Source organism: Xenopus laevis, chromosome 5L, assembly GCF_017654675.1.
Source record: "Xenopus laevis strain J_2021 chromosome 5L, Xenopus_laevis_v10.1, whole genome shotgun sequence".
Taxonomy (NCBI): Eukaryota; Metazoa; Chordata; class Amphibia; order Anura; family Pipidae; genus Xenopus; species Xenopus laevis.
The window spans coordinates 38707412-38721049 of record NC_054379.1 but is presented as its reverse complement, the minus strand read 5'-3'; the positions used below and the strand labels follow the sequence as shown (position 1 = coordinate 38721049).

Genomic DNA, 13638 nt, shown 5'->3' with positions numbered 1-13638 from the left:
TTTTGACCCGGGCAGCCCTTCAAAATACCGGGCTGTCTGGGTCAAAACTGGAGAGCTGGCAACCCTAGGTGTAACTATATGTTAATTTGCCCCACAGCAAATACATTTTAGGGCCCCCAACATAACCAGAGGCTGTCCTTTTTTACCAATATATGTTGAAATTGCATATTATTTAGGGCCTCATGGGGCCCCTATACTTCCTGGGCCCCCTGCAGCCGCAGGGTCTGCTTCCTCTGTAGTTACGCCCCTGAGTGTTGCCCTTGTGTGCTCCCAATCTAAGGCCCCTCTTTATTGTTGGCACCCGGCCAGTAAAAATGATGGTTGATCCCAATGTTATTAATAGGGAAGAAAGATAAATATATAGGAAGGTCGGTATTTTTTTCTGGAAAAGGTGGCAACCCTACCCCTCTTATTGAAGGTTGTGGGGGCAGGAGCGGTTATTCACAAACCAGTTTGCAAATTTTGTTTTTATTTGTAGAAGAATCTTCCTTTAAAGCTCCCAGCATTTGGTCCTTTGCAGAGGTTGGTGATCACATAATAGCTTGGCCATTTTTTAATGTATATTTAGGATTGCATTCTGAAACACAATATTACAATTACATTCTAGTGCTTACTAACAGTGAAATGAAACCCTATTTTACTAAATCAGGGGGCACTTGAAGTATTAAAGGGGCGATTCACCTTTTATTTAACATTTAAAATGTTATAGAATGGCTAATTCTATTGGTCTTAATTTTTTTCTTTTTTTTCATTATTTTCTTTCTTCTTCTGACTCTTTCCAGCTTTCAAAAGGGGGTCACTGACCCCCATCTAAAACAAATGCTCTGTAAGGCTACAAATGTATTGTTATTGCTACTTTTTTATATTCAGCCCTTCTCCTATTCATATTCCAGTCTCTTGTTCATATCAATGCATGGTTGCTAGGATATGAAATTGCAAACTGGAGAGCTGCAGAATAAAAAGCTAAATAACTCAAAAACCACATATAAAAAAATGAAAACCATTTGCAAATTGTCTCCGAATATCACTCCCTACATTATACTAAAAGTTAATTTAAAGGTGAACAACTCCTTTAATTGAAGAAATACATCAGTTCCTTCAATATCACTGTTCCTGGGTCGTGATATCAGAAGACCATCCTTTTCAGCTTTAAAAACTTCATTCTTTTTTTATTTTTGCCCGAGCTGGCTTCTGTTTCATATTCTGCTCAAGCCCTTTTTGTTGTTGTATATGTTCTTGGTTTTTTACTTCTCCCTGTTTGGCATTGATTCCTGTCGTCTGCTTGGCTTTTGGCCTGTTCTTGACTACAGTTTATGCTTCATCCTTGTCTGAACCCCGTTACTACTGAGCTTTAGCTGTTTTTGGGTTCCCTGTTGGTCCCACCACAGAAAGTCCAGGGGCCCTAGACGGTTGTCAGTGAAGACAGGTGCCAGCAGGGAATTCTCCTTTTCATGAAAGAGCAAGTCCTTTTGAGCTGCATCCCAGGATTCCTTTATAACAGGTTGCTATATCGCCTGTAAGAACCTATACAACTAATTCTAAGCAAGTTTGCAAGGTTTCTGTCTCACCTGTTTAAAGGTCAATGCATTATCTAATAGTAAGATTAAACATTTTGTTTCAAAACTACACAGATTTGCTAAATATTTTACGTTGTACTGTACATTGTTTACTAGTAAATATACTAACAGTGTCTGCCTCAGCCAGTGGTGCTCCTCCAGCTGGCCGTACAATCTACTATCTATGAACTATCTGGGTGTTATTACTATAATCTTACATCAATAACAGATTACATTTTGATATAATTAGTGTGTTTAATTTAATTTATAGTACTGGTAACCCTAGCGAACAAGCAGTGGTTTGAATAACAGACTGGAAATGTTCTAATATCAGAGTGAATACACACCTGCCAACCAGATTTAAGGGGAGCTATAAAATAACTTTTGTCTAATATTAATATATTATATATACAATATAGTTATCTAATAATATATAATAATATATAAAGCCCAACTGCATGTTCTCTAAGGATATCAACATCTACTATATAATACTAAAAGTAACCTCTTTAATGTTGGTACTGAGTAGATCTACTTCAAACCTGAATGTTTCTTATTTTAGTTATACGGGGTCATTTTATTGTTGTGGCCTTGCACCAGGTAAGTATTATAAATAATTACAAACACACAATTATGCAAGGCAGGATAGTTTATCAAATAGAGAAGAATGTATTAAAATTTTGTAAAAGATATTTACTCACAACAGTCCCACATTTTCCCAACTACCACAATCTTTCCATAGACGTAGTTTAATGTAAATCATTTATTGGCTTAACAATGGGTACCCGAAGAGTGACGTCACAAGTGCGTTTTGTCTCAACAGCTTTTCCATTAAAAGAGATTCCAATTGCTTATTAAGAGAAACAGAAAAGTTCTTGTGTTTGCTTTCCCATTAGTTTGCTAAAAACCACACTTCACAGTGCCGTCCAATTAGTAGAGTTGGATCATGGTATCCAGCTGATATGAAGAATGATTTTTCAAAAGCCTTGCCCTGCAAATCCAGTTCTTCTGCCAGTGTTTTTGCATGAGGACCTCCGGTACTGAAGTCATAGTAAGTCCTGGAAAAAAGCAATATTTTTATATCTTGGTTACACAAGAGAAATATGTCTGCTATCTCAGCACATTCTCTGTAGCTAATAGTATTTATACATCACACTCATAGTGCTAGCTAGGTCTGGAATAAGATCAAAAATAGACCCTAGCATGTCAAGTAAACAAAGGCCCAAACAGCCCCCACAGGCCCAATAAACAGTGACTGTCTATGGAATTTTACAGCAGCCCCTCTGGCATTTGCCAGAATCTACAGAATGCTAGTCAGGGCCTGGTGTAATAAGGGGCACATTTTGGGAGGAAGGGAAACTATTGTTTCCCCTTACAAGTGTGCAGCCTGCACAGTGTGTTATATGTGTCATTAAACATGGTCATCTGAGCAGCACAGCACTCTCAAGGGACAATATTTTGGAAAAAAACAAAATATTGTTTCACTACAGGAGAGCAGACTATAATAGCCCATACTTCTGTTGCGGAAACCATTTTTGAAGATAGCTGCTTTTTAATTCCAAATATAGTAACATTTTACAGTAAGAATCCTGTTTATCAATACCATTGGAATTAAAGGATCTCCTGGTGGGTCCTGGTCCTATTGGGACCCAGTGAAGGACAATGCACATCAGCCCATTATTTTCCATAGGTCTATATGACACCTGTTCCATTCATCACTGTCTACATCTTATAATTTTCATTGTTGGACTCTAAAACGCCCAGCCCAAAAATATGGAACACAGTTCAGGAGAAGGATCAGAGCAAAGAGCGGGGTGCATCTGGAAGAATAGAGCATGTTTGGTGATGGAGGGTAGGAGTAGAAGATGAGAGGTGAGCTACCACCATGTCAACATTTTTAGTTTTAGCAGGGAAGATCAGCCTGATGTTTTTAGTATCTCAGTAGAACATTCCTTCGAAAAAATCACTTGGTGACGCTGCACTAAAAGTGAACTAATACATTAAAGATTTTTATGGTCACAGTGATTCTGCTAGCATTGTATATTCTAGGTGCAATAGAAGCTGAAAGGTAATAATGTATACATTATATAATTAAAATAATAATTTTAGTGTAGCCAGGCAGATAAGTCCTCCATGACTCCAATGAACTTTGCATTTGTTTTGCTGTACACAAAGGAACTAGTGAGGATTTCACTAAAGGGAAGTAAATTATTCAAGTTCTTTTTTCTTTATGCTAAAATTGCACCCTTGTAAATAAATAAACTGCCTTAATTGGAAGAAAACATCGGTTGAATCTGTGTACATGTGGTGGAGAATGCAAGTATACAAAAGGGCAAACCAAGCAACAAAATGTAATGTTACCATATAAGAGGGAATCTAGAAAAGGATGTAGTCTGATTTTATATCAAAATGGATTAGGTTTGTTTAGCTGGAAAACAAAAGGACAAATGTGCTCCTTTAAGTGATTTCCATGGCCACAACCTGTTAAGGCACAAACTTTTTTTTTTTTTTTTACCTGTGAACCACATTTAAATATAAAAAAGTAGGGCAGGATGAAAAAAGTTCCTATGGGTGCCCATTAAAGGCTGTGATTGGTTATTTGGCAGCTCCATGTGGACTGACAGGCTACAGACCCTGTTTGGCTGCTTGCTTTGAGGCCATTGAGAGCAACATCAAAGGCCTTGTGAGAAACATGTTGCTCGTGAGCCACTGTTTGGGGATCACTGAGTGAGGGCTCCATAAATGTGTTCTAGTGCAATCATTATTTAAATATAATTGACTGCAACCCTATGCCTAATCAGTGTGACATACCTAATGACAATGTACTGATTATTGTGCTTAATAATGTCAGTGTGACACTAGGCTCAAAAAGTAACAAGGGTGCCCTTAATATTACACCTTTCATTAACAAGTTCTCACGTACAGAGCTACCTTTGTGTGCATTGCACCAAATAAAGCATATGCAATGGAAGGACGTTTAAAGGAGAAGGAAAGGTTAAAACTAAGTAAGCCTTATCAGAAAGGTCCACCTAAATATACCAGTAAACCCCTTAAAGTAGTGCTGCTCTGAGTCCTCTGTCAAAAGAAACACAGCATTTGTTTCCTTCTATTGTGTACACATGGGCTTCTGTATTAGACTTCCTGCCTTCAGCTTAAACCTCCTTGCCCCAGGCGTGAGCATGCTCTGTTTCCTCCTCTTCCCCTCGCTCCTCCCCTCCCTACTGTAATCTGAGCTCAGAGCTATAAGTGAGCAGGGAGAGGCTCAGGCAGGAAGTGATGTCACAGCAAGTTAATATGGCAGCTTCTATCCTAAACAAACAGAGAGCTTCTAGAGCTTTCTACTGCTTTTGCAGCTAATCTATTGGCAATAAAATGCCTCTATAGCTTTCCTTCTCCTTTAAATATCTGCCCACTGTCTACTAATCTGCACATTTTGTGCCACAGAATACTTGGTTTCCTTTAGAGGTTTGAAACATATTAGCAGGGGCATTGATAACCCATGATATTTTCCAGTGTTTATTTGATAAGTTATTCAGGGAGCTGGGGCACATTATGGTGAAAAAGTTGCCAGGTTACCTAATAGCCATATCTCAGGTCTTTTGAGAAATGATCTGTCTTTTCTTTCTTATCTTATGTATACTTACTGCTTGCCAAGCACACCAGCCAGATGATAAATGAGTCTATGAAAGGCAGAAGAGTTCAATGTGTGTAGCTGCGACAAATGCACTTTTTAAATTTTTATAAATGCATCATTTCCAGCGTGTAGCATTCAAATGACAAAGCAATTCTTTAGGCATAAGTCTGTTGTGCTTATTGATGTAGCCTGAACACTGGAATTACTACCCTTCTTCTGTGCCTACTTCTTAACATCAATAGGCACAATCGATTCATTAGACAGGCTGCGTGGGCACAATGAGCACTTGACGCAAATACACTAGAGAACAAGGAGGGACTTTTAGTGCAAGAACCTTTAATGAAATGCATCAATACATGCAATGGTTGCATCTATTTTTGCACAACTTGCACTTGCAGCTTCTAGTAAGAGAGCCCTAGAGAGCATCTGACCAATGGTGCACTTACCTAACGTAAACCGATGTTTCTTTGAATTTTTGAAACGAAATATCAGCATCTGTGGGTGTTGGGGGTTTCTTAATTTCCGTTGGCAGAAGGAACATCATGGTTCCATTGACAGGCGGTTTACCTATTGGAGCGATTACTAGCACGGGGACAGCCATCTCCATTAGGATTTCTTAAAGAACATGTGAGGTTAGTATTGTTTGTCTCATTAAGAACTTAATTCATAAATACATCTATAATAATCAGAATTAAAAGGGACCTTTGGCTTTTGGTTGAAACTTGTTATCTACAATTGCTGCTTAGTGGGGCCCCAATATGTGTTTTTTAATGCTACCGGCCCATCTCCATAAGAGCAGCACTGATCACATGCAGCCACAAAGAAATGGAAACCATTTGGTTCTAAAATTCTTTCCTGTTACCCCAAATAACTACATGGATTTGTGCCGCACCATACCCCATCCTATTCTCACCCCGTGAATGAGTTGTTGCCCCGGAATGTGATACTAATTTTGGCACTTAGGAGATGGTCAGTGTAGACAATACTGTTAATCTGCATCTTCATTTTGCCAATTCTCCTCTTTCCAGGTTTTTTATGTAGATTATATATTGATATTTGAGCCTAAGCACTGTCCATAATTGGCACATACTGTATCTGGCTATAAATGTGTAGTCCTACTGTCTCTCCTGTACTGACTGAGCATTTTATTTATGTTTATTTTGTTTAAAAAAATAAAAAAACACTCTTGACTTTCAGGGTATGTCCTACGTTGGTTTATATGCAGGTGCAGGAAAGCAGAAGTTGTAATAGCTGGGGAACATTGTGAGCTCCTACCATTTATAAAAAAAGACCATGTAAAGCCCCTAATAAACATTGAGGTTATGATGTGGGCAGCATTTGTTGTAAGGTAGGGTTGCCACCTTTTCTTGAAAAAAATACCGGCCTATATATTTATCTTTTTTCCCTATTAATAACATTGGGATCAACCATCATTTTTACCGGCCAGGCCAGTAAAATACCGGCCAGGTGGCAACCCTAGTTGTAAGACCAATAAGTCCACAATTGTCACTGCTAGAACATTGTCTATGCAAATCCTGCAACTCCCAGTCTTAGCCTTTCATTGTAGTCTGGTATATTCCTATAAGGACATACAGGTATGGGACCTGTTATCCAGAATGCTCGAGACCAGGGTTTTTTCGGATAGTGGATCTTTCCATAATATGGAACGTCATACCATAAGTCTAATAGAAAATGATTTAAACATTATATAAGCCTGATAGGCTGGTTTTGCTTTCAATAAGGATTAATTGCGATCAATTACAAGGTACTGTTTTATTATTGCTACAGAGAAAAAGGAAACAATTTAAAACATTTTAATTATTTGATATATTCCTGTCATTTGGAACTTTCTGGATAATGGGTTTCTGGATAACAAATCCCATACCTGTAGTAGGCACTCTTGGGGGTACCAAGACCTTTATACTAGCTGATGGGCTGGAATGCCTGACATACAGTATGTACTCCAAAAAATATAGAAATAAAGAAGCACTTCATACCTTCCCAATTTTTTCCATTCATGTACTCTGTTAAGTGAATAAAACTTTCTTCCAAACCTTCAACAGACATCTGTAAAGGAGTTGTCACCCATTGTGTGGCTTCATATGTGCGCAACTCGAAATTCTAAAAAAACAGATTGATAACATATATATATTGTTGTATATATACATACTGCTATAAATATACTAGGGCTGCATCGAATTCATTATTTTATAATTTGTCTGAATCCAAAATCCTTTTGAAAGAGTCAGCCAAATACCAAACTGAATCCAAACCCAAATTTGCGTATGTAAATTAGGGGGGAAAGGAGAAAAGAAGCCTGCGAGTGCCGCTCTCGTGTAAATTGTTTTGACTTCCTCATTTGTGTCACAAAAGTCACATGATTTTTTGAATTTGGATTCGATTTGGCCAGGCATTTGGATTAGGCCTAATCTGAATCCTGCTGAAAAGGGCAGAATCTTGGCCGAATCCTGGATTCAGTACATCCCTAAAGTATACTGCCAACATCTGTGATGTGTGTACTCTGATACCTGCAGTTTTTAAAGTAAGTTGGCATTAGGCAGTTTTGGGAATAAATGTGGTTATTATGGAAAAAATAACTTACTGTGTTAAAGATCAATCAGCAACTTTTCAACTGCTCTCCATTTTTTTTATTGTATGTATAACTAAAAATACTATGTGGTTGTTTGGGTAATTAGCCCTGGCAATCGAAATACAGATAATAATTTTGTTATTCTTATTTTTAATTGGTCGTTTTATTATGCTGGCTGTTCATTTTCCAAACTGCTACCTTTTTGCTAGGGTAGTTAATGCCAACAACCACATGAAACATCCATAAAGCTAAATGCCCAAGAAATGAAGGCTCATATACAAACACAAGTGCAAAAGTGGGTGCCATCTTGCTCACACTTATGTACTATTAACAAAGATTTGAACCCGGATTTGTGCCAGGGTTGACTTTGCCGCATTTCGCCAGGCGTAGATTCGACAGGGTTGCGTAAATTCACAAAGATCCGAAGTTAAAGTACAATGGCAGTATATGCTGCAGAAAACACATTACACTACACAAGTCCAGGGAACCTTAATAAATGTATTCTAATGCCCTACACATGTGCCCACAGTATAGTTTAGGTGCCATATGTTATCAAATGTAGGGGGGAAGGAGGGTACCATAAAAAAAAATTTGCTCTTTTTCAGCCTATCATTTTTTGGGACTTAGAAAAAAATTTCAGCTTTTTTTGAACCATCCCTATCTACTCTATTGCACTTCGCCTGGTCTGAGGTGGCGAAGTAAAGTCTGGTGCAAGAGGTAAAGTTTACGAAAATCCGCAAGTTAGTGAATTACCACTATTGTGTATTTTGTAGCCGTTACAAGTAGCTGCTACTGGTAGCTTATGTGTCTTCACTCTTATGTGTACATGCAACTGTCCTGCATCTTCTGAATCACACACGTGTCATACTTCCCAACTGTCCTGCCTTTACACCCACAGCTTGCTTTCCTGAATCGTTGTTTAAGGGCCAGATTTATCAAAGGTCGAAATGAAAATTCGAATTAAAAAAATTTGAATTTTAAACTAATAATAAAAAAATTAGAATATCGAAATGTACCTACTCTCTCTCTTTAAAAATTCGACTTCAACCAACTGCCATCTAAAAGCTGCCGAATTGCTGTTTTAGCCTATGGGGGACCTCCTAGAACCTATTTGGAGTCAGTTGGTGGACTTTGAAAAATCAAAGGTTTTTTTTGGAAAAACTTTGAATATAATTCTATCGAATACGCTGTTACTTCGATTCGTATGATTCAAATTCGATCAAAAATACTTATTCGATCGAATGGACCTTTTTGGCCAAAAAAAACCCTTAGATTTTTTGATAAATTTCCATTGGCCTTTTTTAATTCGAATTTCGAAGTTATGGGAATTCAAAAAAACTTTGAAATTCAACCCTTGATAAATCTGCCCCTAAATGCCTCTCCTGTTTTTTTCTGCCCCCTGCTCCTCAGAAAAAAATCCAAAGTGGCCATCATTTTTCACAGTTTCACAGACAGAGGGGCAAATTTACTAAAGGGTGAAGTGACTGACGCTGGAGAAAATTCGGCAGTGTGATGTCATTTTGGAACTTCGACAATTTACTAACGGGTGCAGTTTAAAGCACTGCGTATCTTGACAGCGCTATATAAATAAATGATGATGATGATGATGAGTAACTTCACTAGCGAAAGAGACTGGCGCTCATTCGCACTCAATTGCCAGACGAAGTTGCGCTATGGCGAAGGGATGTAACTGCGCAAATTCATTAAGATGTGGATTTTACTGAACGTTACCTCTTGCGCCAGACTTGCCTTCGCCACCTCAGACCAGGCGAAATGCAATAGAGTAGATAAAACTACCTCGAAAAATTGTTGAATATCCCATAAAACGCTGGCGACTTTTCATTTTTCAGGGTGATAGGCTGCAAAAGATCGTAAATTTTTTCTGGGGTACCCGGCTTCCCCCTACATTTCCTAACATATCGCACATAAACTATACACTGGGCTCATGTGTAGGGCAATATAACAACTTTATATTCTTTTATTAATGTAATGTATAAAGTCCATTCAACTTTAACTTCCTGCTGTATGCAAATGAGGCAATGCTAGTGCAACTTCGCTTTGCCTGCCGCAGTAACGCCAGCGCAACTTCGCCAGCGTTCAGCGCCCTGGACGCAACTTCAGATTTTAGTGAATTAGCATAGTCCTGGCAAATCTATGCCTGGCGAAGTGTTGCGATGTGAACGAAGCCGTCACTGGCGAATTTTCGGAGGTTAGTTAATTTGCCCCAGAGAGAGAGAGAGAGAGAGAGTGAGAAAGAGAGAAGCATCATGGATAGAAGAAGTACAAGGAAAGAAGAAGACATTAGTGTTGTATGCTGCTTGTGTAAATGTAGGTAATGTTTTAAATCTATCTATTTCTGCCTTGCTCTTACTGGCATGTCTGGTGTTAATGGAGTGCTTATTTATACAGTGATTATAAAGGTACAGCTGTGGTTAATATACTGATTATGAATTTTCTGTAGTGATTATCTTGGCATGTCTATGGTTAATTTGCCTTTTATTGGTTTTACTTTAAACCAACACCAAAGTTCTTCTCTCTCCCTCTGCCAACTCTCTGCCCAGCTCCTGTGAAAAAATCAATACGGCCATGAGGTCCATCTCAGGATGCTGAGAAAGGGCAACATGAGATATTTAAACAGAGATCTAGACAACAAGCTGTGAGCTATGAGTTATGAAAATTTATGGACACCCTTGCTCCAATCAATCTCCTGCCTCCAAAGTAGGGTGTTTTATTGGAAGCTGTGGTTCTGCATCTTTGAGGCGGCCAGAAGTTGCCTTTTCATACACTTTAGTTTTTCAAATATTTATAAAATATCATTATAATTTCAGTTCATCTTAAGGAGCTCTTCATTATAGAGAGAAATTGTTTATTCTCAGGTATTAAGGGCTACTTGTAATTGTAAAGAAGAAGAGGGGTACAGGTACCTTCTAGGTTAAAGGCTGATAAACTCCAAAACCATTTAGCAATGATCAATATGGAATACTGTAACAGTAAGACACCTTAAGACTCATGCTATAGTGTAGTACATGGAAAGCATACTTACGTTGTTTTTTTCCACCAACTTGTATTTTGGGCAGGTAATTCCTCTGCAAAAAGCAGGGGGCTTGTCCTCATCACAATCACAAACAGGTTTTTTAGCCTCCACCACACACCCAACTAGAAAAAACACGATCAGCATCATTCCCAGGTACCTCGAATTCATCTTTGCATCAGAGACTGGAACAAATTAAAGGCAGAAGGATGTTTTTTTGTTTTATATATGTACAGAAGGAAGCACTAAGGGGCGTTAACTTGTTCAATGATAGGTACTTACTAAGAACAATGTTGATTAATATCAGTTAGCATTTTCCTGGCTCAAATGTCTTGTTCACAAATGTCAATGTTGGACGATAGTATCAGATTTTTTTTTTTTATCTGAAAAAGGAGTGAGAGCTTCTTGCCACCTTTGCTGGAACACATCCTGGTTATACTTAGAACCAGATTTTTTTCTGATTCTGGCTTAAAGGGAAACTATACCCCCCAAATGAACACTTAAGCAACAGATAGTTTATATCAAATTAAGTGGCATATTAAAGAATCTTATCAAACTGGAATATACATTGAAGTAAATCTTGCCCTTTTACATCTTTTGCCTTGAACCACCATTTTGTTATGGTCTGTGTGCTGCCTCAGACATCACCTGATCCTGCTGGGGGGCAAGGAGGTGAGGAGAACCCAGTGAATTATTGACTAATATGCATTTCAATATATTTATAAAACATGTCTTAGGGACCCTAAAATTTTATTGATGTGAGAACCAGCAATTTGTAGGTACGGCATTGATACACATCCTTATCTTCTGGTTGACTCGTTCATTCTTGGTAGACCCTTCTACTGAGCAACATATTGGGCACATGGTACAAGGGGGCCCTGTCCTTATCTCCTGCCCTATGGCTCACATTGCCCAAGGTTGCATCCCCGCACTCTTTGTTCCCTAGGCATCTACCTCTGTTGCCTACCCCTAGTTTCGTTGCTGCTCTTAGAAAAGGGAACAATGTTCACTCTGAAATGTAAGTTATGACCCAAGCATAAAAAAGCTGTAACAAAAATATCAATGCCCTACAGGTATAAATAAGACATGTGTGGCAGCTATTCCAAAATGCTATTCTTAATGGCAAATACAAATTATAACAACAGAATCATTAAACACAGGGGCAGATTTATTAAAGGGCAAAGTGACTAATGCTAGCGAAAATTCACCAGCGTGACATCATTTCGGTACTTCACCAATTTACGGTTGCTGGTGTAACTTCGCTAGCGAAGGAGACTCTAGTGGTACTTCGCTCCCTAACGCCTGGCGAATTTGCGCTCTGGCGAATGGACTGAATTCACTAAGATGTGGATTTTACTGAACGTTGCCTCTTGCGCCAGACTTGCCACCTCAGACCAGGCAAAGTGCAATAGAGTAGATAGGACTTCCTCAAAAAATAGTTGAAAAAGTCCCAAACAACAAATTACATCGAAATTCAAACTTTTTGAACTTCGAAAATTCCCTCAAATCCACTTCGACCCTTGATAAATGTGCCCCTAGGTGGGAAAGAAAATGGACAGCAGTCAGATTAAAGGGCACCTGTCCCCCTAATAAAGCCCACACTTCAATTGGGGAAAGTTTTTTGTTGTTTTTTTAAATGTCCCCCACAAGAGCTGGGAGGGAGCTCAGAATGCGCACCATACAACATGGCCTTGTCCTTCTATTCTAAACTGTCCTTTTCTGCCCATGGGTATTTTGTTGTGCTGTTTTCTTTCTTGATTTTTGATACAGTATTGGTGCAATTCATACCAGAAGGAAGTAAAGAAGCAAGCTTTTAATTGACAGATAAATGAAATTCCCCACTTGTTACATCTCATCAATAAGTGCGCCTCTCATTTGGCACTTTTTATACTGCAAGCCTTTCCCATCCCTTGCCTTCAATAAATTCTGCACCTCTTCCACTCACCACTGCCCAGGAAAAGTCCCACAGAAAACTGGTGACGGGCAGTGTACCTGCACTGACAAAACTACCTGTAATGTGGAAAAAGTTAATTCAAACACAGTGGACCTCCAGAATCACTAGGACCTGGGCAAAAGCCCCTTTTTCACTTTTATTAAAGTGGCACTGCTTATATAAGGGCTATAGCTACCTCTCATACTTGCCCTTGTACAACATGGCAATGGAATACACATGATTCTGAATAAACACTAGGATCTTTGTTGATGTCGATACTAGTAGCTTTCAGACCTTATCATTATCATCCGAAAAGCACAGGAATAAAAACAGCCCTATTGTCCTTGTTTCTTTATGCTTAGATTTGCTAAAATGTCATGCATTGTTTTGAAGGCAGGATGGCGCGACAACCAAACAATTGTATTGATAATCCAATAATTACAGCTCTGGCATAGTCAAAGGTTATTTCAATTAAACTAGGTGCTTAGTGATGTAATTTGCCTCATATGATTCACTGTATTATGAAAAATAATATTCCCCCTATTATAAAATATAAGGCTGCTGTTACAAGTCAGCTCTGAGTTCCATGATTTCCATCATCATGATCTCTGAGTATGTTCCTTTCTATATCTTTACACAGGTATGGGACCTGTTATCCAGAAACCTCAGGACCTGGGGTTTTCTGGATAAAGGATCTTTCTGTAATGTGGATTTTCATACCTTAAGTTTTCCAGAAAATCATTCAAACATTAAACAAACCCAATAGGATTGTTTTAGGAAAGGCCAATGCCACACCAGGCTGAAAATGTTCCCATTCACTTCATGGTATAAGTGCACTAAAATGAACTAAAATGTTCTGAAAGCTTGCTATGATTATATCAGTTAGCCAATAAA

General features: G+C 38.6%; 1 protein-coding gene across 1 annotated transcript; it reads right to left on the bottom strand.

Moving 5' to 3' along the window:
• Nucleotides 1–2190: 2190 nt before the first annotated feature.
• On the bottom strand, nt 2191–11002 carry XB5970067.L (provisional ortholog of heme binding protein 2 L homeolog). Its single transcript, XM_018262236.2, has 4 exons — nt 10824–11002; nt 7188–7311; nt 5637–5805; nt 2191–2614 (listed from the first exon to the last, which is right to left on the bottom strand). Exons 1-4 carry the CDS (start codon nt 10980–10982, stop codon nt 2449–2451), a joined length of 618 nt encoding a protein of 205 aa, XP_018117725.2. The 5' UTR covers nt 10983–11002; the 3' UTR covers nt 2191–2448.
• Nucleotides 11003–13638: the final 2636 nt, after the last annotated feature.